The sequence below is a fragment of the Diabrotica virgifera genome, chromosome 4, assembly GCF_917563875.1.
Source record: "Diabrotica virgifera virgifera chromosome 4, PGI_DIABVI_V3a".
Classification (NCBI taxonomy): Eukaryota; Metazoa; Arthropoda; class Insecta; order Coleoptera; family Chrysomelidae; genus Diabrotica; species Diabrotica virgifera.
Window position 1 is genome coordinate 49,656,994 of NC_065446.1, and position 27,808 is coordinate 49,684,801.

Genomic DNA, 27,808 nt, shown 5'->3' on the forward strand with positions numbered 1-27,808 from the left:
CGAATCAAGTGCACTATACATCCAAAATTATTGCAAGTAGAAATAGTTGGAGAACAGACTTAAAAAAGGACAGACTATTGACAAAAAAGAGCAATACATAATGGCAAAAGAAATAAAAAAAAGCAGGAAATTCTTATCAAAATGTTTGATATGATAAAATACTTGTCAAACAAAATTTGACAACGTGGACATATAGAAAACGATACCAGTACCAAGAGAGGAAACTTTTTAGAATTGGTGAATTTAATTGAAAAGTACGATCCTGTACTTCGTGAACATCTTGTAAGGTCTAAAATGTGTGGCAAAGTTTCAATAACGTATTTGTCACCACAAATACAAAACGAATTTATTGCCATTTTGGGAAATAATGTTCGCCAACATATCATCGGACAAATAAAAAAGGCTAAGTATTATTCAATTATATTCCACAACACTTCAGATCTTTCTCATAAATATTAAACAAGTCAGGTATTAAGATACGTAGTAATTGAAAATCAGGAAGTAAATGTAATGGAATCTTTTATAGATTTCATGGAAACTAAAGACAAAATTGCTGAAGGAATTTCAAAGATGATTTTGGACAAGATTCAAACTGATGGCCTAGATATAAGCAACTGTGGAGGCCAAATATATGATAGCAAGCCAAGCAACACGGCTGTTATTACTGGAAAGTATTCAGGAGTTCAGCAAATAATTTAAGAAGTTGAAAATTTAAAGCTGAATTCAGACCATTCTCAAATCATTGGTTAAACCTAGTTTGTTTACACGCTGCTTCAGTTGAAGTGGATTCAGTAACTTTTGTCGACACTTTAGAACGTTGCTATTCTTTATTTTGCTCATCGAAACATCGTTAGGAAGTTCTGATAGCAGCTACAGGCAAAAGCTTAAAAAGGGGTCAAGACACACGATGTTGTGCAAGAGACGATGCCGTAAATGTGACATGGCATCATTACAAAGACATTCTCGTCACTTTGGAAAAGCTGACAGAGGCAGGTAAAAGCTTAAACACTAGGACAGATGCAGGTGCTTTACTATGTAGTTTCGATACAGTCATTTTCTTTTCTTTGTTTTTTGGGCATGTGGCAACTGGTGCTACGTGAAGTGAATGATGCACAAAAATATTTACAAACAAGGGGACTTGACATAAAATTGATTACTCAGAAAGTAAATGCTTTGCAGATGATATTGACAGAGAAAAGAGAGGAATTGGCAAATGGCGCTGTAGGTTATGCAAAAAATATTTGTGAAGAACTTGGAACTTCCATAAAACCTCGAGGACGCATAACAAGAAAGCATATTTTTGATGACGGATCTAGAGATGCTAACTTGTCTTGTAAAAATGAGTTGAGACGAAAGCTGTTTTCTTCGTTAGATAAAGTTATTGTAGAACTTCGTGAGCATTTTCAACAGCTATAGAATTTAACGGATAAGTTTGCTTATCTAACGCCGGCTATATTATTAGATCCAGAAACCACTGAATGTAATCTAGACTACGCAACTGACGAAATCGACGAGCAGGACTTCAAGCTGGAAAGACTTCGACTGCGGACTTTCATTACTGTTACAGGCAATGAAAATAAATTGATTACTGCAGACTCACTTGAATTATTTAAATTTATTGGTAAATCCAAGCTGGAATATAGTCTGCCCAATATTTTAATAATGTTCCGAATATTTTTCACAGTTGCTATAAGCAATGCCAGCTGTGAAAGGAGTTTTTCAAAATTGAAATTGATTAAAAATTATTTAAGATCGACAATGAGTACTCTAAGACAAACCAATTTGGCTATTTTGTCTATTGAGCAAGAGGCGTGTGATGAGATAGACATTGACGGTGCAACAAAAGACTTTGCTCTTAAAAAAAAGTAGACTTATACATTTTTAATTGAAAAGGAATTTTTGTTTTTAATTCTAACAAATACGCATATCACTTTTCAATAAAAATAAAAATATAACATTATAGTATCGTTCTAGTTCTAATTAAAAATTAATTTTATTTAATCTTGTCGATCGTCAAGGTGTACCTAATCTTAAGTAATAGGTATCTAAGTTATATCAATGTATCTAATTGGTTAAAGTAAAAGAATTTTTGTATTAATAAACGTGATTGTAAAACTTAGATAAATTTTTTATTTAAAATCTAACCTCTATAGTGCAAAATAATGGTGACTGTTCTCGCCGAAAAGTTCTCTATAGTTAATGTATGTAATGTATAGTACTTATACATTAAATTAAAATACCTAAATAAGAGGGCGACAAAATTGCCTTCCGCCCCGGGCAACCGACACTCACGCTACGCCACTGATCAGGCAACTGAAATACAAAGAAGGATAGGTCTCACATGGGCTGCCTTTGGTAGATTGAACAACATTTTCAAGTCTAATATTCCAAAGTAAGTTCATAAATATCATCTCCACACCACCAGGTTGACAACAGGTGGAATACTTTCTTTTGTTACACCTCGTGAGATTTTAAAAATTTATAAATCAAACAGGATGCTGAGGAAATTAAGATGAAAGAATTTTAAATAATTCACAACTCATCTGCTCAGCGTGGTAAGTTCCAACAAGAAAGATTCCTTAATATTCCTACAAAAGAGTAAATGAATTAAAAATGTATAAACATTTTCAATTTCTTTGCAACACGAAAATGCAGCAGCTGCATAATACTCTGGTTAAATCGGAGAGTCCAGGAAGAGTCTATACCGGTTTCGGAGGTTTTCCCCCCTCATCAGTGGTCCCATATCCTCTTCTCTCCGATTTCTCCACATATCATACTTTGGGCCCTTCCGAATTGCAAAGAAAGAAATGTCACGGATGAATTAGAGCCATCTACCGAAAAACAAAGTAAGTTATCAATCGAAGTAGCACAAAAAACGACAATAAATATCGTCTCCATACCACTAGATTGACATCAGCTGGAATACTTTCTTTGGTTACACCTCCTAAGATTTTAAAAATTTATAAATCAAACAGGATGCCGAGGAAATCAAGATGAGAGAATTTTAAATAATTCACAACTTATCTTCTCAACGTGGTAAGTTCCAACAAGAAAGAATGGTAATTAATATAACTAAAGAGTTTAAAGTATTACCTAAAAAATATTTTTACGCTCTTTTCAATGCCGGTATTACCCTTTTGAAAAATTAATATATACAGGATGAAAGAATTGAAAAAATTAACAACATATTTTTACAAAAAATCAGGATAAACACAACTTCTGGTAAACCGATTCTTCCGGTTCAAAAGCTCAATCTTATACATTAAAAAAAGAACCTATATACCAAATTTGGTTGAAATCGGACTTTTCGTTCAAAAGTTATCGTGTATAATTGTCACATATGTATAGTCGCGAGTTTGAATGCGCGCCGTTTTTGTCACAGGCAAAATCTGAGATGGCCTCATATCTAAATTTGTAATTTTGTATGTGTAGTGTATGTGGTCCAAATTATATGCTTCTACCATTAAATGCACAATAATTCTTATAATATTTGCACGAATCTGACGCACATAGGTACATGTGAAAATAAGTTATGCATTTATTAGATGGTAATTAACATAACTAGAAAGTTCAAAATATTTCCTAAAAAATATTCTTACTCTCTTTTCAATGGCGTTATTGCCTTTTTGAAAAATTAATATATACAAAGTGAAATAATTGAAATAAAAACAACATACTTTTACATAAAAAACCAGGAAAAACACAACTTCTGGTAAACTGATTCTTCCGGTTCAAGATCTTAATTTTACACATCACAAAAAGAACCTATATACCAAATTTGGTTAAAAGCGGACCTTTCTTTCAAAAGTTATCGTGCTATTAGTCACATATATATATTTTTGTAAAAGGCAAAATCTGAGATGGCCTCCCATCTAAATTTGAACCTTTATATGTGTAGTATATGTGGTCCAATTTATATGTATGCTTCTATCAACAAATGCACAATTGTTTCACATATCGGCTGCACTATTACGAATGTGATTATGGAAAAGAGTTTCTTGGAAACATTTTTTCAAACAAAGCCGAGGTTGTCGCTTTGTTTAATCTGAGTTGTCATCAGTGTGGTCATCATGTTGTATATCTTGTAATTAAACAAACATTGTTTAATAGGTATGCTTCGCTCTTACAATATACATATTTTACTTATTTCCATATGTGTATAATTACAACTCGCTACGTGACAGCAGGACATTGTAGATAATGCATATATATTCGTTATCAACATCACGTAACTTATTGATACAATCGACGTCACTTTTATTCCGAATGTAGGGAAATAATGTAGTACAACATTAGAGCAGTAAATAGTATCAACGTAGCTCTATAGAGCAGGGCGCATCTGGAAAAATATTAGTACATTTGGATGTGAAGAGGTGACTCATATTTTTTGCAGAAATTGCTTGAAAATAGCTCATATAATAATATTTGAGTTATCCTCCCACTCGAAAAGGTCCGGAACATTGTATAAATATTCAAAATGTCAAAAAATGAAGGAAAAATTCTATTTTTTTCTTTGTTTGTTGATTATAACTTTAAAACTATTCATTTTCGAGAAAAATTGGACTAACGTAAAAGTTGCATAATTAAATTTCCTACAATATAGCATTAGTTAAAAATTTAAAAATTGTCACCCTTGTTGCAAAATAGTAATAATTGCGAAAAAACCATAAAAAAAAACAAGTATTCGCATTTTACATTTTTCAACCATGTATGCTGCACTTAGGACCTTCATATTTTGCCCTGAAAAATTGTATGATATAATAAAATAATACTCTAAATTTCATTAAGATCGGTTCAATGGATTTTGCAAAATAAATTTTGCAATCCAGCTTTCGCAAAAAAAATTCATTTTTTCAAAATGTTGCAAGACTGAACATAATGCAGACAGCAAGTTAAATTTTTTTACATATAGAAGAACACTGTGCCTTTTACTTGCAATTTGCAATATTAAAATCGGTTTAAAATAAAAAAACATTTAAATAAACATTAATTTTTGGAACTACGCGCAGGACAGCGGATACGTTTGCTCGAATTGGGCATTCCAATGACCTTTGATAATGATTGATAAATTTTAATTTTATAGTACATTTCGATATAAATAAATAAATTTGTTTAGTGCAAAATAAAAACACATACTCTGTCCTTCGAAATTACAGTTTTTTAGCAAAAACTTTCATTGTTCATATATTTTAACTTGAGAATAAAAGTTTATTATTTTTAAACCTATGCAATTGTTTAAACAATATTTCACAAACAATAATCAAATTAGTATGATTTTTGTGGAAAAAAATTATTAAAATACAATAAAATATAGAGTAAGAAAATAATAGAGGGACTCCCTACTGACGTGGATTCCCTGCGTAAGCTGTATCACAGATTCCATGAGGCTTACGGTATTAGTACTGCTGAAGTTGAAGCAGATCTTTCGGCTTTTGGAACCTTCTTTTCCACTGAGACACGCCTCCGACTCCAGAAAATTAGAGAATGTCAGAATAAATATTTTTCGAGTAATTCCCCATCTAGCAAAAATTTTTTTTAAATTAATTGACGCGTACGGAAGGTCAAGCGCCTTCTGACAATTTGGACGATAGCAAGCTAAGTTTATTTCTTATTAACATTCAGTCCTTAAGACACAAAACTGATGAATTACTTCTATTACTAGAAGAGCTAAATTTTCCTGAGATTGTTGCCATAACTGAACATTGGTTAAATGTTGATGAACCTGTGTTTATTAAAAATTACACTATTATATCCAGATTTAACAGGAGTAGATTATCTCATGGGGGTACTTTGATTATGTCTACACAAAATGACTTTTCAGCAGTGGCCAAATTTGATAATTTATTAATTGAAAAAGTATTTGAATTCTCCATTATTTATCAGAAATCTTCTGACCTCTCTATTATTTGTATTTATAGAACTCCCGATGCGGATGTGCAGATTTTCTTACAACAACTACTTAGCTTGCTAGAATCTATTCCTTCAAAAAGTAAATTAATTCTATGTGGCGATCTAAATATTGACTACTCCAGTGTGTGTGCTGCTCAAGAATCTTTTCATTCTATTTTTGATTCCTTTGGTATAGGTATGCATGTAAATTCTCCAACCAGAATAACTAAAACTAGCTCTAGTATCATTGACTATGTCGTATCGTCTTTGGCTCCAAATTCTACTGACTGTACTGTTTTCAACTCAGGTTTCTCTGATCATGAAGCAGTATTAGTGAAAACACGCAACGAAAATTGTTCCGTGTCTTTGGAGAACAAAATTTTCTAACATTTAAACACCTATGTCAAACAGAAACAACTGACTGGGACTTCCGCTTTGTTGATGTCGACATCGAGTTTTCTAGATTCATAAAGCTATTGTCTGGTCTGGCATACGAATCCTTTCCTCTTTGGCCCATCAAAACTAAACATCGTAAACCCTGATCAACTAGAGGTCTACGTATATCTTCAAAGAACATGCGCTCGTTATCATACCTAAAAAAATTCTCGGACAAACTATCCTTCCATGATTACGTTAGGCTTTACAGGAAAATTTACCATAAAGCCATAAAGGCCGCCAAGGAAATTTATTATAATGCGAGGCTGGCTAAATCAGGTAATGTTGCTAAGGAAACGTGGTCTATCGTAAATGAACTGAGAGATAAGACTTCTTCTCCCACCACAATCCCGACTTCTCCTGAGACGCTGAAAAATTACTTTGTAAATGTGGCAAAAAATTTAACAAATACTATACCTCTTTCTCAGGATCCGATTTCATATCTTTCGCATAAGAATGTAAATAGTTTCTTTTTTACACCCATAGTATTAGGTGAACTACGCTCTACAATAAATGACATTAAAAATAAATCGTCATCTGGGACTGATGGCCTCACTCTTAAAATGTTTTCTGCTCTACCTGATTGCACTTTAAACCATCCTACTGCCTTAATAAACAGGTCATTCGAAACTGGAGTTTTTCCAAGCTGCCTTAAGACAGCAATAATTATTCCTATACACAAAGGAGGCGATAAAGATCTTGCTTCGAATTATCGCCCTATTGCACTCCTGCCCACGTTGTCGAAGATAATTGAAAGTCTGGTAAAAAAAATAATCTTATCTTTTCTGTTGAAATACAAATTGCTTACTCCACATCAATTTGGATTCCTGAGTGACAAATGCACGAATGATGCTATGTTCTTCCTTTTCGATCATGTTTACTCCAGTCTAAACAACCATCACTCTACAGCAACAATTTTCTCTGATTTCTCTAAAGCATTCGATTGTGTAAACCATAACATCTTGACTGACAAATTACAGCACTATGGATTTAGGGGAAAGGTTCTTAAATGGCTTAAATCATATCTTAATAAAAGAAGTCAGTTTGTAAGGGTTGACACGAAGACGTTTTCTTGCATGCCATTAGAATGTGGGGTACCTCAGGGTTCAGTTCTAGGCCCTATATTGTTTCTGATATACATAAATGATATCTCTAGTCTGAACATTAAAGGTAAAATATGTCTCTTTGCAGATGATACTAGTATTACTTGGAGTAACACGGATATTATGTATCTTCGCAATACCATAGCTACAGACCTAGTCACCATTAAATCGTGGTGCGATTCGAATCTCCTGTTATTTAACGTTTCTAAAACCAAAGTCCTACCTTACAACAGTATGATGCAACTTTTAGTACTTAATAACAACAGTCTAGAGGTAGTTGAATCGGTGAAGTTCTTAGGGCTTATTGTGGATAAGTCTCTAAAATGGAACTTGCACATTGATGCCTTACACAAAAAATTAAGTTCTGCTTGTTTTGCACTAAGATCAGTTGCTACGGAAATGAATTTGTCAACATTTAGGACCGTTTATTATGCCCTTTTTGGGTATCATCTTCGGTACGCCCTTCCATTCTGGGGTACGTGTTGTGCGACTCAATTTGAGCGTATTTTTAAACTACAAAAGAGAGCTCTTCGTTACTCCCTGAGACTCAATGGCAGAGTTCATTGCCAAGAATTCTTTAAAAAATTTAAAATATTAGCTCTTCCTTCTTTGTTTGTTTTTGAATCCGTTTGTTTAATCCGCAAACATGCATCAGAAGGACCCACTCACAACTATCCCCTTAGAAACGTGGAGCATAATCTTTATCTGCCAACTCCACGGTCTGAGCTGGTTAAGTGCTTTATACTATACAATTCGAGAAAAATGCACAATCACCTGCCATCTAACATCAAATCTATTACAGCATTTCCCGCTTTTCGCAAGGCCTTGAAAGCTTATTTGCTAGAGAGAGCTTTTATACAGTGAATGACTTTTTTATAAACGATTTGAATTCAGCAAATTGACTTGCAGGATTATTACTTTCGAGTACTTTTGTACATATTTGCAGCGGCATAGAACTTTTGATTTACTTTCCCTTTCCCTTTTCCTTGTTCGCCTTCTTTTTGCTGTGACGTTGTGTACATATTGTTTGCAAAATTTTTAATTTTTTAATGTGTACTTAATAACTGTAAAATTATATTAAATAGTATAACTTACGCCATTTACTTGGTGTCTGTTTCTGTTTTGGTTTTGTTTGTAGTTTTTTATTATTTTTTGTTTTTTATTGTATTTTTTATTTTGTATAAGCTTTGTCCACAAATTGGTAAAATTTTATGACAATAAAGCATACCTTACTTACTTACTTACTTACTTACTTACTAATATATTAGATATAGATTGGAAGAAATTTTGGTGGAAATCAACTTGTGTGAATCGAACATCGCTGTCCTGCGCGTAGCACCAAAAATTAATGTTTATTTAAAAAAATTCCTGAGGGCGTGGTAGTTAACCGATTTTAATTTTACAAATTGCAAATCAAATGTACAGTATTCTTCTATACGTAAAAAATTTCAATTTGCTATCTGCTTTATTTTCAGTTCTGCAACATTTCGAAAAATTAATTTTTTTGCGAAATCTGGATTACAAAATTTATTTTGCAAAAGCTATTAAACCGATCTTAATGAAATTGACAGTTTTGTTTTATTATATCATATAGTTTTTCTGGTTAAAACATGAAGGTCCTAAGTGCAGCACAAATGGTTGAAAAACGTAAAATGTGAATACTCATTTTTTATGTTTTTTTCGCAGTAATTGCTATTTTGCGACAAGAGTGACAATATTTAACATATTTAACCAATCCTATGTTCTAGGAAATTTAATTATACAACTTTTATATCAGTACAACTTTTCTTGAAAGTAAATACTTTTAAAGTTATAATCAAAAACGAAGAAAAAAATTGAATTTTTCTTTCATTTTTTGACATTTTGATTATTTAAACAATGTTCAGGACATTTTTGAGTGGGAGGATAACTCAATTATTATTATATGAGTTAATTCAAAGCAATTTCTGCAAAAAAAAATATGAGTCACCTGGCAACGTCCATCTCAAAACAGATGCGCCTTGGACTGCTAGGCAATTTCATTTAATAAGGCATTGTTGTCACAGACAAGGTCAGCAAGAAAATTATATTAGCGATATACCTACAATATTTCCCTATTTTATTATCGGATTGCAGAGTTTTATTTATGGCAATAAATATATTAATAATAACAAGATGTTTATGTAAAATTTCCAGACTTATTATATTATTAATTTAAAAAAATATGTTTTATATCATAACGGAGAGGCCGCTCCCGAAAAAAATTCTGATTCGGTTTTTTTGAGTATTCCTGTTAAAAAATGTCCCCTAAACAAATCTGAAGGGTGCCGGGCGAAATTTTTGGGCAGAAATTGTTTAAACAACGTTGTTAAATAAATTCAAAAGATCACCTTTTTTGCTACGGAGAATATTTTGTTAGACATTCATCATCAGATAAAGTATTCCTCATTTTATCTGCTCAAACATACCGTTTGATTTCGTGTGATGTCTGGTTTTCTGGTTGCTGCGCACTTGTGCTAGAGAGTTCCTGTTGTTTGTTTGATGTTACCAGAGCATAATGCTGAGTTGTATACAGGGTGTTTCATTAATAATTGGAAATATTTTAATTGTGGTTTCTTGGGCTCAAAATATTAGGATTTAACCCAAATCACTTAAATAAAATATGGCTCCTTACTTACATAGTTATAGGGTATTTTATTTAAAAATTACTATTTGTACCCAGTACTTGAAAACCTTTTACATATCCTTGTCATACTTGGCAGCAAGTGTAGGTACTCTACACCCTACTAAATTATGTTAAACAAACGTTTCTGGCTACTACCATAGGCGTACAACGGGGGAAAGGGAATGGTTGACTCTTTCCAAATTCTACGCCACTGGTGAAACTGTTATTTTAGTGCTGTTTTTGGATACTCCAATACCTTTTATGCAAAAAATATACTCTTTAATCGTAACGATAAAGTTATTAGTTTTTGAAATATCTGAAATGAAACGGCACAGTTATTTTAATTAATGTATTATGTCTCTTCGTATTTAACTTCAAATATCTCTAAAACTAATGATTTTATCGTTACGAATGAAGGGTTTATTATTTGCATAGAAAGTACTGGAGAATCTAAAAATTATACTAAAATAGCGGTTCCGCCAGTAGCGTAGAATTTGGGAAGGGTTAACCAATGACTTTCCCCCGTCGTACGCCTCTGGTAATAGCCAAAAACATTTGTTTAACATAATTTAGTAGGGTCTACAGTACACTTGATACCAAGTATGACACGGATATGTCAGACGGTTTTAAAATACTGGGTACAAATAATTTTTCAATTTTTAAATAAAATTATTGCCCCTTAATGTGCGAAAGAGGTTACTTATCAGACCACCAGACACTTCTCTCACAATTTTACTATTGTGCTTTAAATTAAACACTAAAAGGTGGTATTAGTCCAGAGCGCATCTGTTTTGAGATGGACGTTGATTGCAGAAATTGCTTGGAATTAACTCATATAGTAATCATTGAATTATCCTCCCACTCAAAAAGGTCCGGAACAGTGTTTTAATAATCAAAATGTCAAAAAATAAAGGAAAAATTCGATTTTTCCTTCATTTTTTGATTATAACTTTAAAAGTATTCACTTCAAAGAAAATTTACGCTGGCATAAAAGTTTCGTAATTAAATTTAATTAAATTTAATTAATTTAATTACGAAACTTTAATAAATTTAATTTAATTAAATTTCCTACAATATAGGATGGGTTAAAAATTTTAAAAATTGTCACTCTTGTAGTAAAATAGCAATAATTGAGAAAAAACCATAAAAAAGCAAGTATTCGCATTTTACGTTTTTAAACCATTTATGCTATACTAAGGACCTTCATGTTTTACCCAGAAAAACTTTATGATACAATAAAATAATACTGTAAATTTCGTTAAGATCGGTTTAACAGATTTTGCAAAATAAATTCTGCAATCCAGCTTTCGCAAAAAAGTCGTTTTTTCAAAATGTTGCAGGACTGAAAATAATGCAGGTAGCAAGTTAAAAATTCTGTTAAATATAGAAGAATACTGTACTTTTCATTTTCAATTTTCAAAATTAAAATCGGTTAACTACCACGGCGTCAGGAATTTTTTTAAATAAACATTAATTTGTTTGACAGCGGTGTTCGATTCACACAAGTTGATTTCCACCAAAATTTCTTCCAATCTTAATAATATATTATTTTCTAACCCTATATTTTGTTGTATTTTAATATTTTAATTCCACAAAAATCAAACTAATTGATTGTTATGAATTGATGATTATTGTTTGTGAAATATTATTTAAACAATTGCATATGTTTAAAAATAATAAACTTTTATTCTCAAAAGTTGAAATATAAGAACAAAGAAAGTTTTTGCTAAAAAAAGTGTTATTTCAAAGGTCAGAGCATGTGTTTTTATTTTGCAATAAACAAATTTATTTATTTATATCGAAATGTACTAAAAATTAAAATTTGTCAATCATTATCAAAGGCCATTGGAAATTGGAATGCCCAATCAGAGCAAACGTATCTGCTGTCCGGCGTGTAGCACCAAAAATTAATGTTTAATTAAAAAAATTTCTGACGCCGTGGTAGTTAACCCATTTTAAATTTGCAAATTGCAAATGAAAGATACAGTATTCTTCTATATGTAAAAAAAATTCAAGGTGCTGTCTGCTTTATTTTCAATCCTGCAACATTTTGAAAAAATGAATTTTTATTGCGGAAGTTGGATTGCAAAATTTATTTTGCAAAATTTATTAATCCGGTCCTAATTAAATTTATAGTATTGTTTTACTATATCATAAAGTTTTTTTGGATGAAATATGAAGGTCCTAGGTGTAGCATAAATGGTTGAAAAACGTAAAATGCGAATACTTATTTTTTATGATTTTTTAGCAATTATTGATATTTTGCAACAAGGGTGACAATTTTCAAAAATTTTAGCTAATCCTATGTTGTAGGAAATTTAATTACGAAACGTTTATGTCTGTGCAACTTTTATAGAAAATGAATATTTTTAAAGTTATAATCAAAAAACGAGGAAAAAAATCGAATTTTTCCTTCATTTTTTGACATTTTGATTATTTAAACAATGTTCCGGGCCTTTTTGAGTGGGAGGATAACGCAAATATTAATATATATATGAGTTATTGTCAAGTAATTTCTGCAAAAAAATATGAGTCACCTCTCAACATCCAAATGTACTAATATTTTTACAGATGCGCCTATAAAAATGGTCTATTGTTAAGTATTTAAAATGTTTGGATGTTAAAATTTAAGTGTTTTGGAAACTTTTTTCATCATTTTTTTAGCATTATAATAATTTTCCCAGAATTATTCATTTTTGTCCATAAGTGTATAAGGAAAACCAAAATAACAAATAATACAGTAGAATCCGCTTATTTGAATAGCCTTCGTGCCAAGCAAAAGTATTCCTATAACCGGGATATTCTAATAGCCGGTCATTGGTGGCCAGTAGAAACGTTTCTGTACCTCAAATTTCTATTCCTTAAAGCGAGATATTCCTATAAGCGATATTCTAATAAGCGGGTTCGACTGTATAAAGTTAATGGTGGATAAGTATTTGAAATACTTCACACCACAAAGAGTAGGCCAACTATAACGTCATTGTACCAGCAATTCAAAACGATATTTAAATTTAAATCCAAATTAGTCCAAATCGGCAGAGACAATTTATTAATCATTTTATATTGGTTCTGTATTTGCTATACACATATTTAATTTGGTTTTAGATTGTTTTATTTAAATAAGGGCCGGTTGTTCGAACGCTAATCAACAATTATCATTATCAAATATTTAATTACTGTCACCAAACTGTCAATGTCAACTTTGTTTGGGTTGCTGAAAACATAATTAATTAAAATTATGAGATTTATTATCAATTATGTTAATAATTATTGTTATATTAATTGATTGTAGTCTCAGAATTGTAATCAATTATGTTTTTAGCAACCCAACCAAAGTTGACATTGACAGTTTTGACAGTAATTAAATATTTGATAGTGATCATTGTTGATTAGCGTTCGAACAATGATCATTATCAAATATTTAATTACTGTCACCAACTGTCAATGTCAACTTTGTTTGGGTTGCTGAAAACATAATATGAAATTACTTAATCAATTATATTAATAATTGTTATGTTAATTGATTAACTAATCTCATAATTTTAATCAATTATGTTTTCAGCAATCCAATAAAAGTTGACATTGACAGTTTTGGTGACAGTAATTAAATATTTGATAGTGATCATTGTTGATTAGCGTTCGAACAACCGGCCCTATGTATAACATAATTAATAAATACAAGCTCTCGTATTGCCAACTATTTATACCAGTTATAACACAGCATATCATAACAATTATGTTTTCGGAACGTCAGTGTATCAACAAAATTATAATATCCTACTGCATTCGGCCGAGGAATTTGTGACGCAATTAAACCAATCATCAGCGGTAAAAAACTGTAAAACCGTGGAATTTTGAGAATCATTACTGATTTTAATGAAAATTTGGATCTAAGCTCGGTTGACCCTCTTCTTCAAAATCTACCCTATGCCGAACCGGGCTTTTGCCCTGGAGGTTGAAAACAACCCCATCTAGGGGATGAAAATTTTTTCAATTAAAATAAATATGGAAGCCGATAGATTGACCAATTTTGAATAAATTTTGTTGTATAAAATTTTTTGCAGTGTTAATACTTTCCAAGTTATTAGCGATCCAAACTATGCATTTTTCATTGAAAAAACTCAGGTTTTAGAACATTTTTTCATAAAATTTAAATTATATAGAAAAAATAAAAAATTAAAAAATACGAAAAAAATATTTTTAAGAAACGCTTTTCTTTAGTTACGAGTGACTAAAATTAAACATATTATAATAAAATCAACTAAAAAGCAAAAAATAAAAAAATTGAAAAAATCTAACACATTCGTCAAAGAAAAGCGTGGCGAATCTTCATCGACTAAACGGTTTTCGCACCACGCTTTTCTTTAACGAATGTGTTAGATTTTTTCAATTTTTTTATTTTTTCTTTTTAGTTGATTTTATTATAATATGTTTAATTTTAGTCACTCGTAACTAAAGAAAAGCGTTTCTTAAAAATATTTTTATCATATTTTTTTATTTTTTACTTTTTAGTCTTACACTTTGCAAACATTAAAATATATCGTCAAGTTTATTAAAATATGTATAAAACATATGATGTACAAACATGGAAAGTCGCCGGAATCGGCAAAAAACTTGAAACTTTATTGTTTATTTATGAAGCATAACGTAAACAATTAACGTAAAAAGTGCAATTATGTAAAAATAGTTCATATAATTAGCAATCTGTAAAAGTTTCAAGTTTCTTCATTGTAAAAAACAAGGGAATTTAAGCATTTTCCGTTAAAATCGTTTTTTTTTATTTAAACAATTAATATACAAATTTTTTTTATTGACTATTCGTGTATTGTTCCCGCGAATGCATAATGTCTGTAAATTTTTGGTCATTTGCATTGAAGAAAAGGCAGTCAAATTAACGTTTAAAAATTTGGTCCGAACTATTGAACTAAAGAAAAACGTTTAATTAATTAATACGACAAAACGAATTATAATGTTAATTGTAGCACAAAACGTCTCTACCGGTGGTTTTTCTAAGACTACGATAAAAACACATATTTTTAAGAAACGGTTTTCTTTAGTTACGAGTGACTAAAATTAAACATATTATAATAAAATCAACTAAAAAGAAAAAAATTAAAAAATTGAAAAAATACATTCGTCAAAGAAAAGCGTGGCGCATCTTCATCGACTAAACGGTTTTCGCACCACGCTTTTCTTTAACGAATGTGTTAGATTTTTCCAATTTTTTTATTTTTTCTTTTTAGTTGATTTTATTATAATATGTTTAATTTTGTTCTGAAGCTATTTTCTTGTGGCATTTTTACAATTTTAACTATTTATAGTGGGAAATGAGCCACAATATTATTAAAAAAATGATTTTTATTAACGTTTCGACGCCCAAATCGGGTGCCGTTGTCAAAATACAAAATACTAAAATCAATAGTATTTTGTATTTTGACAACGGCACCCGATTCGGGCGTCGAAACGTTAATAAAAATCATTTTTTTAATAATATTGTGGCTTATTTCCCACTATAAATAGTTAAAAATGTTTAATTTTAGTCACTCGTAACTAAAGAAAAGCGTTTCTTAAAAATATTTTTTTCATATTTTTTACTTTTTACTTTTTAGTCTTACACTTTGCAAACATTAAAATATATCGTCAAGTTTATTAAAATATGTGTAAAACATATTATGTACAAACATGGAAAGTCGCCGGAATCGGCAAAAAATTTGAAATTTTATTGTTTATTTATGAAGCCTAACATAAACAATTAACGTAAAAAGTGAAATTATGTATAAATAGTTCATATAATTAGCAATCTGTAAAAGTTTCAAGTTTCTTCATTGTGAAAAACAAGAGAATTTAAGCATTTTCCGTTAAAATCGTTTTTTTTTTATTTAAACAATTATTATACAAAATTTTTTTATTGACTATTCGTGTATTGTTCCCGCGAATGCATATGTCTGTAAATTTTTGGTCATTTGCATTGAAGAAAAGGCAGTCAAATTAACGTTTAAAAATTTGGTCCGAACTATTGAACTAAAGAAAAACGTTTAATTAATTAATACGACAAAACGAATTCTAATGTTAATTGTAGCACAAAACGTCTCTACCGGTGGTTTTTCTAAGACTACGATAAAAACACATATTTTTAAGAAACGGTTTTCTTTAGTTACGAGTGACTAAAATTAAACATATTATAATAAAATCAACTAAAAAGAAAAAAATAAAAAAATTGAAAATATACATTCGTCAAAGAAAAGCGTGGCGCATTTTCATCGACTAAACGGTTTTCGCACCACGCTTTTCTTTAACGAATGTGTTAGATTTTTTCAATTTTTCTTATTTTTTCTTTTTAGTTGATTTTATTATAATATGTTTAATTTTAGTCACTCGTAACTAAAGAAAAGCGTATCTTAAAAATATTTTTTTCATATTTTTTTACTTTTTACTTTTTAGTCTTACACGTTGCAAACATTAAAATATACCGTCAAGTTTATTAAAATATGTATAAAATATATGATGTACAAACATGAAAAGTCGTCGGAATCGGCAAAAAATTTGAAACTTTATTGTTTGTTTAGGAAGCATAACGTAAACAATTAACGTAAAAAGTGAAATTATGTATAAATAGTTCATATAATTAACAATCTGTAAAAGTTTCCAGTTTCTTCATTGTAAAAAACAAGAGAATTTAAGCATTTTCCGTTAAAATCGTATTTTTATTTAAATAATTATTATACAAAAATTTTTTATTGACTATTCGTGTATTGTTCCCGCGAATGCATATGTCTGTAAATTTTTGGTCATTTGCATTGAACAAAAGGCAGTCAAATTAACGTCCAAAGATTTGATCCAAACTATTGAACTAAAGAAAAGCGTTTAATTAATTAATACGACAAAACGAATTCTAATGTTAATTGTAGCACAAAACGTCTCTACCGGTGGTTTTTCTAAGACTACGATAAAAACACGAATTTTTTGAATTCGAGTTTTGGTTGAAGTTTTGTTTCGTATCGTATTGAAATTTGACACGAATAAACGCCGATTTATATATAAACAAATATATTATGAGCGTTCAAAATTTGAAACTCTATTGTTTATTTATGAAGCATAACGTAAAAAATTAACGTAAAAAGTGAAATTATGTATAGTTCATATCATTAGCTACAATCCGTAAAAGTTTCAAGTTTCTACATTGTAAAAAACAAAAGAATTTAAGCATTTTCCAATAAAATCGTTTTTTTTTTTTATTTAAACGATTAATAAAAATAAACAAATTTTTTTATTGATTATTCGTGTATTGTTCCCGCTAATGCATATGTCTGCAAATTTTCATTCATTTGCATTGAAGAACAGTCAGTCAAATTAACGTCTAAAGATTTGATGCAAACTATTGAAGTAAATAAAAGCGTTTAAAAAAGCTAAAAATAAGACTTTAGCGAAAAAACAGAGAGATTAGCTTCTAAAAAGCCCTATATGAACCCAATAACTACTGAGTTATTTCTCTTTAAAGGATGGTTGTTTTCGAAGAACCTCAAAATGGAGAACCTTCAATCTCAAATAACTCGAACGTAGTGCAATTTTTTGAGAAATCTTGAAAGACATATTTTAAAGTCTATTAAAAATCCTTTCAAATGAGTCTTGCGAAAAGATTTTTGCATAAGAACTGACTGACTTATGACAAAAATAAAGTCGCTCCCTGCTTTTTTTTTAATTTATCTAACAACTAAACCCTCGCCATTACCATCATAATAGAAATGAATAGCTTCCCACCTGAAATTAACTTTATCTAGGTATAGCTATCTTAACTAGGTATAGTTAATACGATTCATGTAAATTGACTGGTTTGGAATGCTTAGTTTAGAAAAAGAGTTAATTAAAGCAAAAATGACATTTTTATAATTAAAAAATAGTGCATTTTTCTTAAATAAATCTAAAAGTAGGTATTCATGATCCAAAAACAAAAAAAAATCAAAATTTTCGTTAAAAAAAATCTTATAATTAATATTTCAAACATTTTTTCATATTATGAATACATTTAGGTTTATTTAAGAAAAATACATTTTTTTTTAATTATATAAATATCTTTTTGGATTTAGTCAACTATTTTTTCCAAACTAGGCATTCCAAACCAGTCAAATCACATGGATCGTATCAATTATACCTAAATAAAGTTAATTTCAAGTGGGAAGCTATTAATTTCTATTAGGATTGTAATGACGAGGGTGTAATTGTTAAATACATTTAAAAAAAAGCAGGGATCGACTTTATTTTCGTCATAAGACAGTCGGTTATTATGCAAAAAACTTTTATTACAGCTCATTTGAAAGGTTTAATTAACTTAAATTTTTAAATTAATTAAAGTTAAAAGATGTATCGTTAAGTTTTCCCAAAAATTGCACCGCATTCGAGTTATTTGAGATTGAAGTTCTCCATTTCGAGGTTCTTCGAAAATAACCATCCTTTAACCCTTAACCCTACGTTAGTCGCGTGGGCTTTATACGTAGCCCAGCGCATTTAAAATTGTCGCCGCTGGCGCCAATGTTTGGTTGCATTGTCGCTGCTCTGTATAGCTGCCTCTATACCGGATTTACACTCAGTCCTCTTGGACAGGGAATTGGGCAGGGAAGTGGGCAGCGTGAATGTGTAAATAGCTCACTCGCGCTGCCGCTGTTCTGGTTCATGCTACTGCAATTGCACGGCGCTCCCCAAGAAGTCGGTTTTTGGAACGGAAGTCAAATTACTGTTTGCTAGCATCGGGTATTAGGTACTTCATGATTTTTAAATTCAATATTATCCGAGTTAAGTTATATATGTTTACTGTATCTAGCCGACGAAAAATAATGCATATCCTTCTAATTATGATATTTTCGATGTCTCGAAAATATCATATCAATAGATATGATATTTTTAGGAGTCCAGTGGAGTACTACCCACCGAATTATATAAATGGTTGCCAGCTAATTTAACCATTAACACAGAAATTCAAAGTGATGAGTTATGGGGATCGGAGCATGAAGTTTTTCACAACGACACCAATATCAAATTAGTCACAACTACGGTTTGTGGAGAAATTTATAGAAATTATATGGAGGTTAGTAATTAAATAATAATCAGTTAAAATTTTACAGTTTTCTCCGTTTAGTTTTGTTGAATTGTCCTATAGAATAATTATAGCTATTTGTATAAGAAGTGAGCAATGTGCTACTTTTCCTTCCGAGAATGAAGTTTACTGCCCGACGCATAACGGCGGGCAATAATCATTCAAGGGAGGAAAACGCACTTTACTCCCATGTTATACATATGATTTTTCCACGTCCCTTAAATAAGAAGTCATTTTTTCATTTTTAAATAATTTATTTATAGAGCTAACAACATTTATTAGAGAATTAAAACTAACACGTAGGTACAATATAACTGTATTTTCTTAATGGCATCCTAAATATGTTTTTCTACAACCACTATTCAAAATGAACTTTTTTCTATAACCACTATTCCAAATGCACTTTTCTGCACAGTTGTATGTTAACAAAGTTGATATTTTCTCACAGTATAAAATATATGACATTAGTGTGCAGAAAAGTGACGTTTCTGTGCCGGAAAGTTCTTTTTTATATGGATGCTATACAATATTCAGCTTCTCTCATAATTTACATACATTCAAAACAAACAATTTCTCACGCAGTGAGAAAAGTCGGCCATTGCAGTGAGAAATATTTTTTCTCACGGGTTCTCCTACAGTCCTCCATAGTATGATCGCCGTTTCCATCGCCGTTTCCGCCGTGAACAGCATAAGACCTTGCTAGACGAGGGGAATGATTAGGGTTTTTTCCTAAAATTATTTTTTTGCATCGAACAAAGTTTTTTTAGGTTTTTTGAATCATTCCAAACAGAAAAGGTTTTTAGTGAATTTTCGCTTAGGTTAATAGTTTTTGACATATAAGCGATTAAAAAATTTAGAAATTGCGAAATCGGCCATTTTTAACCCTCAATCGGACATTTAACTGAAAATTTCAATGTTGTCAAAGTAGGTAGATATAATTTAAACATGGATTGATGAAATCCCAAAGAGTTTTTTGCAATTCAATATCGAAAACCCCTTTGTTTTTTAATTGCTAATCAAGCGGGTGCGACACTGTAGTATAAGTGAGGACGTTTGAGTTTGCATAAATTCATTATCTCGAGAATAAGCGAATTCGAAGAGAAATCCTTAGAAAGGTCGATTTTTATTTTTAAATTAGGACTATTTGGCATATATATAATACTAGTGACGTCATCCATCTGGGCGTGATAAGTAATCGATGATTTTTTTAAATAAGAGTAGGGGCTTTGTGATAACTCATTTGAAAGGTAATTTAAATCTCTATTCAGTAATATAAACATAAATATAATTAGATAGATGAAGTTATAGGTCTGGATCCCGCGTATGAAAAAAAAGTTGATTAATAGCAAGCTGAAAATTTGTTAATAGCTTAAGGGTGTCTAATCGGATAAACTTTGATATATGGGAACACTGTAACAGGGGCAGTTTTAATTGTGGAACAGGTTAAAACTTTGGAACGGTCAGACAACGAAAACGGCACATTTATTTTGTCCGACAGAACAGACTTAAACTCTCCGAATAGAGATTAAACTCTCATGCAAAAATCAGACTGCTATTTATCACCTGTCAGAATTCCTGTCATTTGACATATTCTACATGTTCCACTCATTAAAACGCCCATTTGGTGATAAATAGCAGTCTGATTTTTGCATGAGAGTTTAATCTTTGTTCGAAAAGTTTAAATCTGTTCTGTCGTTTTCGTGGTCTGACCGTTCCAAATTTTTAACCTGTTCCACAATTAAAACTTCCCCTGTTCCAGTGTTCCCATATATCAAAGTTTGTCCGACTAGACACCCTTAAGCTATTAACAAATTTTCAGCTTGCTATTAATCAACTTTTTTTTCATACGCGGGATCCAGACCTATTAGTTTTCAATCCTAATAGCAAAATTAATAATATTGAAAATATTAAAAATATTACTAAAAGATTTTTAAATTGAAAACTTATTGGTACATTTCCCTGGTGACACCTCCAAGGCTTCCACAATTTGCAAGCCAAATGGATACTGCAGTGAAGACAAAGGGAAGGAATTCTACACTATGCAATTCACATCCCCCGTCTGTAGCTCGGTAAAGTTCCAACGGAAAATGCACCTGGTTACTCTACGAAGTAATACGACTATAAAATAAAAATGTATACCATTTTTATTCAGTTGCAATGCGAAGACAAAACAATCTTACTTTTCAAATAGAATACGGAGCGCAGTCCAGTCCTCTGAATCGCGATTTTCGGCTCTTATTGGAGCCTCATCGGAAAGAACGTAGCATCCATTTGTCTTCACTGCAGCATCCATTTGGCTTGAAAATTGTAGAAGCCTTGGAGGTGTCACCAGGGAAATGTACCAATAAGTTTTCAATTTAAACATCTTTTAGTAATGTTTTTAATATTTTCAATATTATTAATTTTGCTATTAGGATTGAAAACTAACTTCATCTTTCAATTGCCAGATGACGCTAGTCACTTAATACCTTCACTTCGGTTGCAATGAGTGGGAAAAACTCTCGACGCTGGTCAATTGGTTTATGGAGAACAGTGCCTACGTTCTTTCCGATGAGGCTCCAATAAGACCCGAAAATCGCGATTCAAAGGACTGGACTGCGCTCCGTATTCTAATTGAAAAGTAAGATTGTTTTGCCTTTTTATTTTATTAATATAATTATTTATACAGTGTGTACAAAAAAAAATTATTAAATTAATTTACACAAAAAAAAGAAAAAAATTTTGCACAACCTGTATAAATAATTATGTTAACGTTTATATTACTGAATAGAGAATTAAATAACCTTTCAAATGAGCTATCACATTATCCCTACTCATCACGCCCAGATGGAGTATTAGTCACTAGTATTATATATGTATATGCCAAAAAGTCCTAATTTAAAAATAGAAATCGACCTGTCTAAAGATATCTCTGCAAATTTGCCCATTCTTGAGGTAATGAATTTATGCAAACTCAAACGTCCTCACTTATACTACAGTGTCGCGCCCGCTTGATTAGCAATTAAAAAACAAAGGGGTTTTCGATATTGCATTGAAAAAAACTCTTCGGGATTTTATCATTCGATGTTTATAGAATATCTACCTACCTTAGCAACATTGAAATTTTCAGTTAAATGTCCGATTCTGGGTTAAAAATGGCGGATTTTGCAATTTTTATACTTTTTAATCGATTATATGTCAAAAACTATGAACCTAAGAGAAAAGTCCCTAAAGACCTTTTCTGTTTGGAATGATTTAAAAAACCTAAAAAAACTTTTTTCGATGCAAAAAAAATAATTTTAGGAAAAACCCTAATCTTTTCCTTCGCCTGGCAAGGTCTTATGCTGTTCAGAATCACCTGTCATTGTACACATTTCTTCTATGTGACTTACTGAAACACATACTCAAATTTAAACCTTACAGGAGAAAGTTTATTTTACCCCTAAACTATGCACTTTTCGATTCACCTGGTAGACACACCTGCAGGGCTGATACCTGCCAGGTCATGGCTTTTAGCGTTGGTGTGCTATGAATTATTACTATACAAATTTCTAGCCTTACAGGAAGACCGTTAGTCGGAGGGTTCACTAGCTCTTAGACTATAATTTTACCTTGTTTAACCAGGAAGCAGTCGGGCCGTTAGAAAAAATCTCACATTTTATCATTTTTCGTGATAATTTGATGAAAGATTTTGCAACATAACTTTCCACTCGTAAGTGCCTCGAGGTAGATTGTTGTAACGCTTGGGAATTTTTTTTAATTTGTTTTTTTATTTTCAACGAAAACTTTTCGTTTATAAATTTGCAAAAGTCTGTGTGTTATTGCGTCGCCGCTCCTGCAATAGTTAAAGCAGGTATATCGATGGATTCTTATGTAGTTTTGCCTTCTGAATCCAAATCTGAAAACGGCATTTTGATATCTCTAACCGTTTTCGAGATAATCGACCTCAAAGTCAAAAATGTGACGTCACAATCCGGTTATCTCCTACAGACGCACTAAACGTCAGTTCAAATGGTTGATTAGGAAGTAGGCTATTTTTCAAAAAGCTAAACATCAAACTCAATAAGTTACGAGTAGACTAGTAATAATTATCTAGTAGTTTTACAAATGTTTGACATTTCTCTTCCAGAATTAAACAAGCGCTATCGTATTTTTGTGTGACTATAAAAAAATCAATCTACCTTCTTACATCTTATATCTTATAATACATCAAATATCGAATCTTGTGTAAGTAAACCGTTTATTCCTTTAATTTAATTGTAAATTCAGGTTATATAAATATATTGTACGTATATAAATTATTTTTGAAATTAAAAACCATTGAACATAATGCACAACAAGGTACCTATATTATGTGACGTTTTCTAATTAATGAATTTGAATAATTTTAACAATATTTGGTTATTTTGAATTATTATTTAATCTCGATTTGTTAAGCAAAGCATAATATTAGGTTATTTACATTTGAGTTTGAAACTTCGTGTCGTGAATGTCAAACTAAATTTTAAATTATTTAGCTATTAATAAAATATAAATGACATTTTATAGTGAATTTAATTATTATATAAAATAATATGTGTAATAAATATATAAAAATACAATTTGAGTATTATGTATTTTGAAAGCAATAATACATAATATACTATATTAATAATGAATCAGTAGAAACCTTGTAGAAACGATTATACATATTTAAATTTGGTACGACCACACAACTCAAAACACAAGTACGCAAATACGGTTGCGTGAAGCGTGGCGCAGACCCGTGGAATTTACGAGACTCGTTCGGTCTGTTGATCCAAGTCAAGTTCATCAGTAAAAAGTATCTTTATCATGTATGTATTATTTATTTTACAATATTGGAAAATTGTTATTTAAAATATGGTTTGGAATAAAAAAGTATGTTCTGATATATGAAATTACATCCTTCTAATGGAAAAAAATATTTGACGAATTTTCTCAAATTATGGATACCAACATCATTTTCATTTATAACTCTTGTATTTTTAATTTGACGAAGAAAAGTTATTCTTCATAAAAATCTCTTCTTGGTCTAAGATTTATGATGCAACCATCATGAATCAAATTTTATTAATTTTATACGAGGTATGTAAAAAATACGAATTTCGAGTACCTAAAGTATCTTTATAGTTCACAATATTTAAATTAGAATGATATACTTGCAGATTAAAACATAATTTTTAATTCTAAACAGCTTTTCGTAATAGCAATTTTCTATATTATGAATTTAAATACGTATATAAACAAAGTTTTCGTTATGATAATGCTCGCATTTTCAACTTGTTTTTTCTATTTTTTTTTAATTTATGGCTCTGATGAGAACCAATTAGCTTTGAAATTGTTAGAAATATATGTTTTTAACATAACAAGTAAGCAAAAATATTATAAAATAAAAATTTATTTTAAATTCGTATTTAAATTCGTATTGTGAAATTTTTTCTCTACGCGCGACTGCTTACGTGACAGAAGTGAGGGCGACTGCTTCCGGGTTAACGAGGGTTACAATTTCTTACCGTATTTAAATCAGCGGAAATATGTACTAATAATTTTTTGTAGTGTAACTTTTGAGATGCCAGTGAAAATGTCAAGATAATTAAATTGTTAACGTTTTCAGATAAAATGTGAACCCGAGCCAGATGCCTTTAATCCATGTGAAGATCTGATGGGCAATTGGGGTTTACGAGTTCCAGTATGGTTTATTTCATTCTCAGCTCTAATTGGTAATTTGTTCGTCATTGTTGTTATATCCACCTCACACTTTAGACTAACGGTCTCGAAATTCCTAATGTGTAACTTAGCGTTTGCGGATCTGTGCATTGGCGTTCATCTGTTACTAATTGCAGCTGTTGACGCTTGTTCTATAGGCAGCTACTTTAATTCTGCAATCGATTGGCAAGAAGGTAAGGATCACAAAAAATACACGCAACGGAGAAGTCTAGGGATATTTTTATAACATAATAAAATTAATAAAAATAAATTCACGTGATCATTTAATTCCAATTGAATTTATACAGTGGCTCATCCTGTAGATTTTTGTGAGCAAAACATAACGGCAAATGTCATACGAATAGTTGACAAAGTTTTACAGGAGACAAGCAAATTATAGGTTTGACACTGCAGTAAATATTCTCCTAGTTTCGATTTTGTTCATTCTATAAAGTTTTTGTTTATTGGTGCATTGAAAATATTGTTTTTTATCATGGAACGACGTCATTTAACTTTGGATGGGAAAAATAGGGCTGTGTAGGCCTTCCTCAATGTGGCATGCGCCAACCTAATGTACTTAACCAAATAGTCTCAAGTATTAGAAGTCAATTGTGGCGGCGTTTTTGTAACACTGGAATCCAGCCTAACGTCATCTAGAGCAGGGGTCACCAAATAGCGGACCGCGGTCCGCATCCGGACCTTGAGCTAGTTTTGTGCGGACCGTCAATAAATTCAGAATATACTTAGTGTTTGGAAATTTTGAAAATGTTTGGCCATGAAATTATGTACATACTATGTTTGGCTCAACTTATGTGTGCGAAGACGCTTTATCAAGAATGAACTTTATTAAAAATCGGTGGAGATCTCACTTAACAGATGAATATGTCAACTCCCTAATGAGACTCAGTTGCACTAAACTCACTCCAAACTTCAGACAGGTTGTACATAACAAAATGTTATTTTCTCTCTGATAATTTAATTTTTTAAAGAGTTTTACTCACAATCGGTTAGTAATTTATGGATTTCTAACCTTTGAAGTAATCAGGAAGCGACTTATTACTTACTTTACTTTCCCAGCTAGCCGGGAAAGTACTTTCCCGGCTAGCATCTGTCACTTTTCTACCTGCAAATGTCAATGTCATTTTTGATTAAAAGATGGTTTAGAAAGAATAGAATCCACTCAACATTTATTTAATTAAGAAACAACAATAACAATAACAAAAAGAAAACTATTTGGAATTATAAATATTAATAGTTACATTGGAATTATGATTACTATTAACGGTTAAAGTAAGACCGTGTTGCTCAAAATTATGAGTTTCAGAAATAGATAATGACGCCGACGCTTCTGGATTTTCTACATGTGACAACATATTAGCAATTTTTATTTGTCCATGTAATGAATTCTCCACATATCCCTCTGCTAAGGTGTTAGATTTCCAACCCCCCAACTTTTTCAACTGTAGGATGTCTCCACCTGTATTTGCTAATAATGTTGCTGAAGTACGTCTAAAACAATGTCCTGTAAACCTGTTAACATTTTCCAACTTTAAATAAGTTGCTATTTTTTTGGGAAAACTTCCTATAGCATTATGTCCAAAAGGCTGTCGTGTAATTTTACCAAATCTTATTTGTAAAAAAAATCTATCAGAGTCAATGTTATTACGAGGGTCACAGTATTGCTTTATCATTTTATCCATTCCGATTTTGTAATTACAAATATACGGGAAGAGTAGGTTTTTGTGACAGGAATCACTATTTTAATTCGATTTTCTAAAATATCCAGGTCACTTATTTTCATTTTTAAAAGTTCATCGCATCTACAGGCTCCGGAAATGCCAATAATTAAAGCAACCTAAAAAAATTCAATATAACATATATTTAATATGCACTAAATAAATTAAAATTACCTTTTGAGGAAGATATTCTATCGGGGCATTGTTTAAAAATGTGTCGATGTCTGCTTCAGAAGAAACACTTGACTTTTTAGCTTGATATTCCACATTGTGCCTTTTCAAAAATGCCCGCAATTTTGCTTATTTACTAATATCAACAGTATGCCTAAAGTTTAATACTGCTCGCAACATCGAATATCTTGACCATAATGTGGAGGCTTTACTTTGTTTGCTCATTTCACAAAAATAAGCAAGAAGTACCGTCTCAGAGGTATGCTGCACACCTTTAGCCACGCACCATTTACTGTATAGTTCATAGGTGTTGTCATACCTCTCCCTGCTTTTTTCAGGAATTATTCCTTCAGTAGCTCTCTCTGCAGCTACCCGCAGTTCTGGTGGCGTACATTCAAATTCACTATCAGACATTTTTGTAAAATAAACACAATTTGATTATATGTACAATTAATGGCGTCGTGTATCGCCTAAATGTCAGATTCAACAAACTTGTTTTGTTACCTAGCAACGATCTCACAGGTTACTTAAAATAATTCATCTTATCACAGAATGAAAATGGATACAGATATTTGAAACGAAATTATTATTGGTAGATTGTGAGTATTAGAAATCCATCAACTACTAACCGATTGTGAGTAAAATAGTATTCAAACCTCGCGGGAACTCATTCTAGCCTCGCGTCTGTAGTTTACCTCGGTGCTTCGCACCTCGGTAAACTACCTTGCCGCTCGGCTGAAATAGAGTACTTTCCCGCTAGGTATGTAATATACTATTCCCCCTTATTGTTATACTTACTAATCATTAGTTTTGAAATTAAGTAAGCTGTAATATAAAATTGTCATGTGCATTTAATTAAAATAATTTTCAGATTTAATAAGTTTGCAACAAACACCTTGCATTGAAACTTATGTAGAAAAGATAACATGTTAAATTCCTCCGTTTCCTTTCTACAAAATTAAAGATGTCTAAAAACTTCATTAGCATTCAAAATATGAATTCCTAATTTTTAAAATATTCCCAGTAACAATTTACA

The 27,808-nt window shown here is 31.1% G+C and overlaps 1 protein-coding gene across 1 annotated transcript in view; it reads left to right on the plus strand.

Moving 5' to 3' along the window:
• LOC114327466 (uncharacterized) overlaps positions 1–27,808 on the plus strand; it is a 713,641-nt gene that overhangs the window by 616,732 nt on the left and 69,101 nt on the right. Inside the window, exons 12-13 of the mRNA XM_050649213.1 lie at positions 18,971–19,150; positions 24,774–25,059. Coding sequence (XP_050505170.1) covers positions 18,971–19,150; positions 24,774–25,059 — 466 coding nt within the window. The remainder of the gene's footprint in view (positions 1–18,970; positions 19,151–24,773; positions 25,060–27,808) is intronic.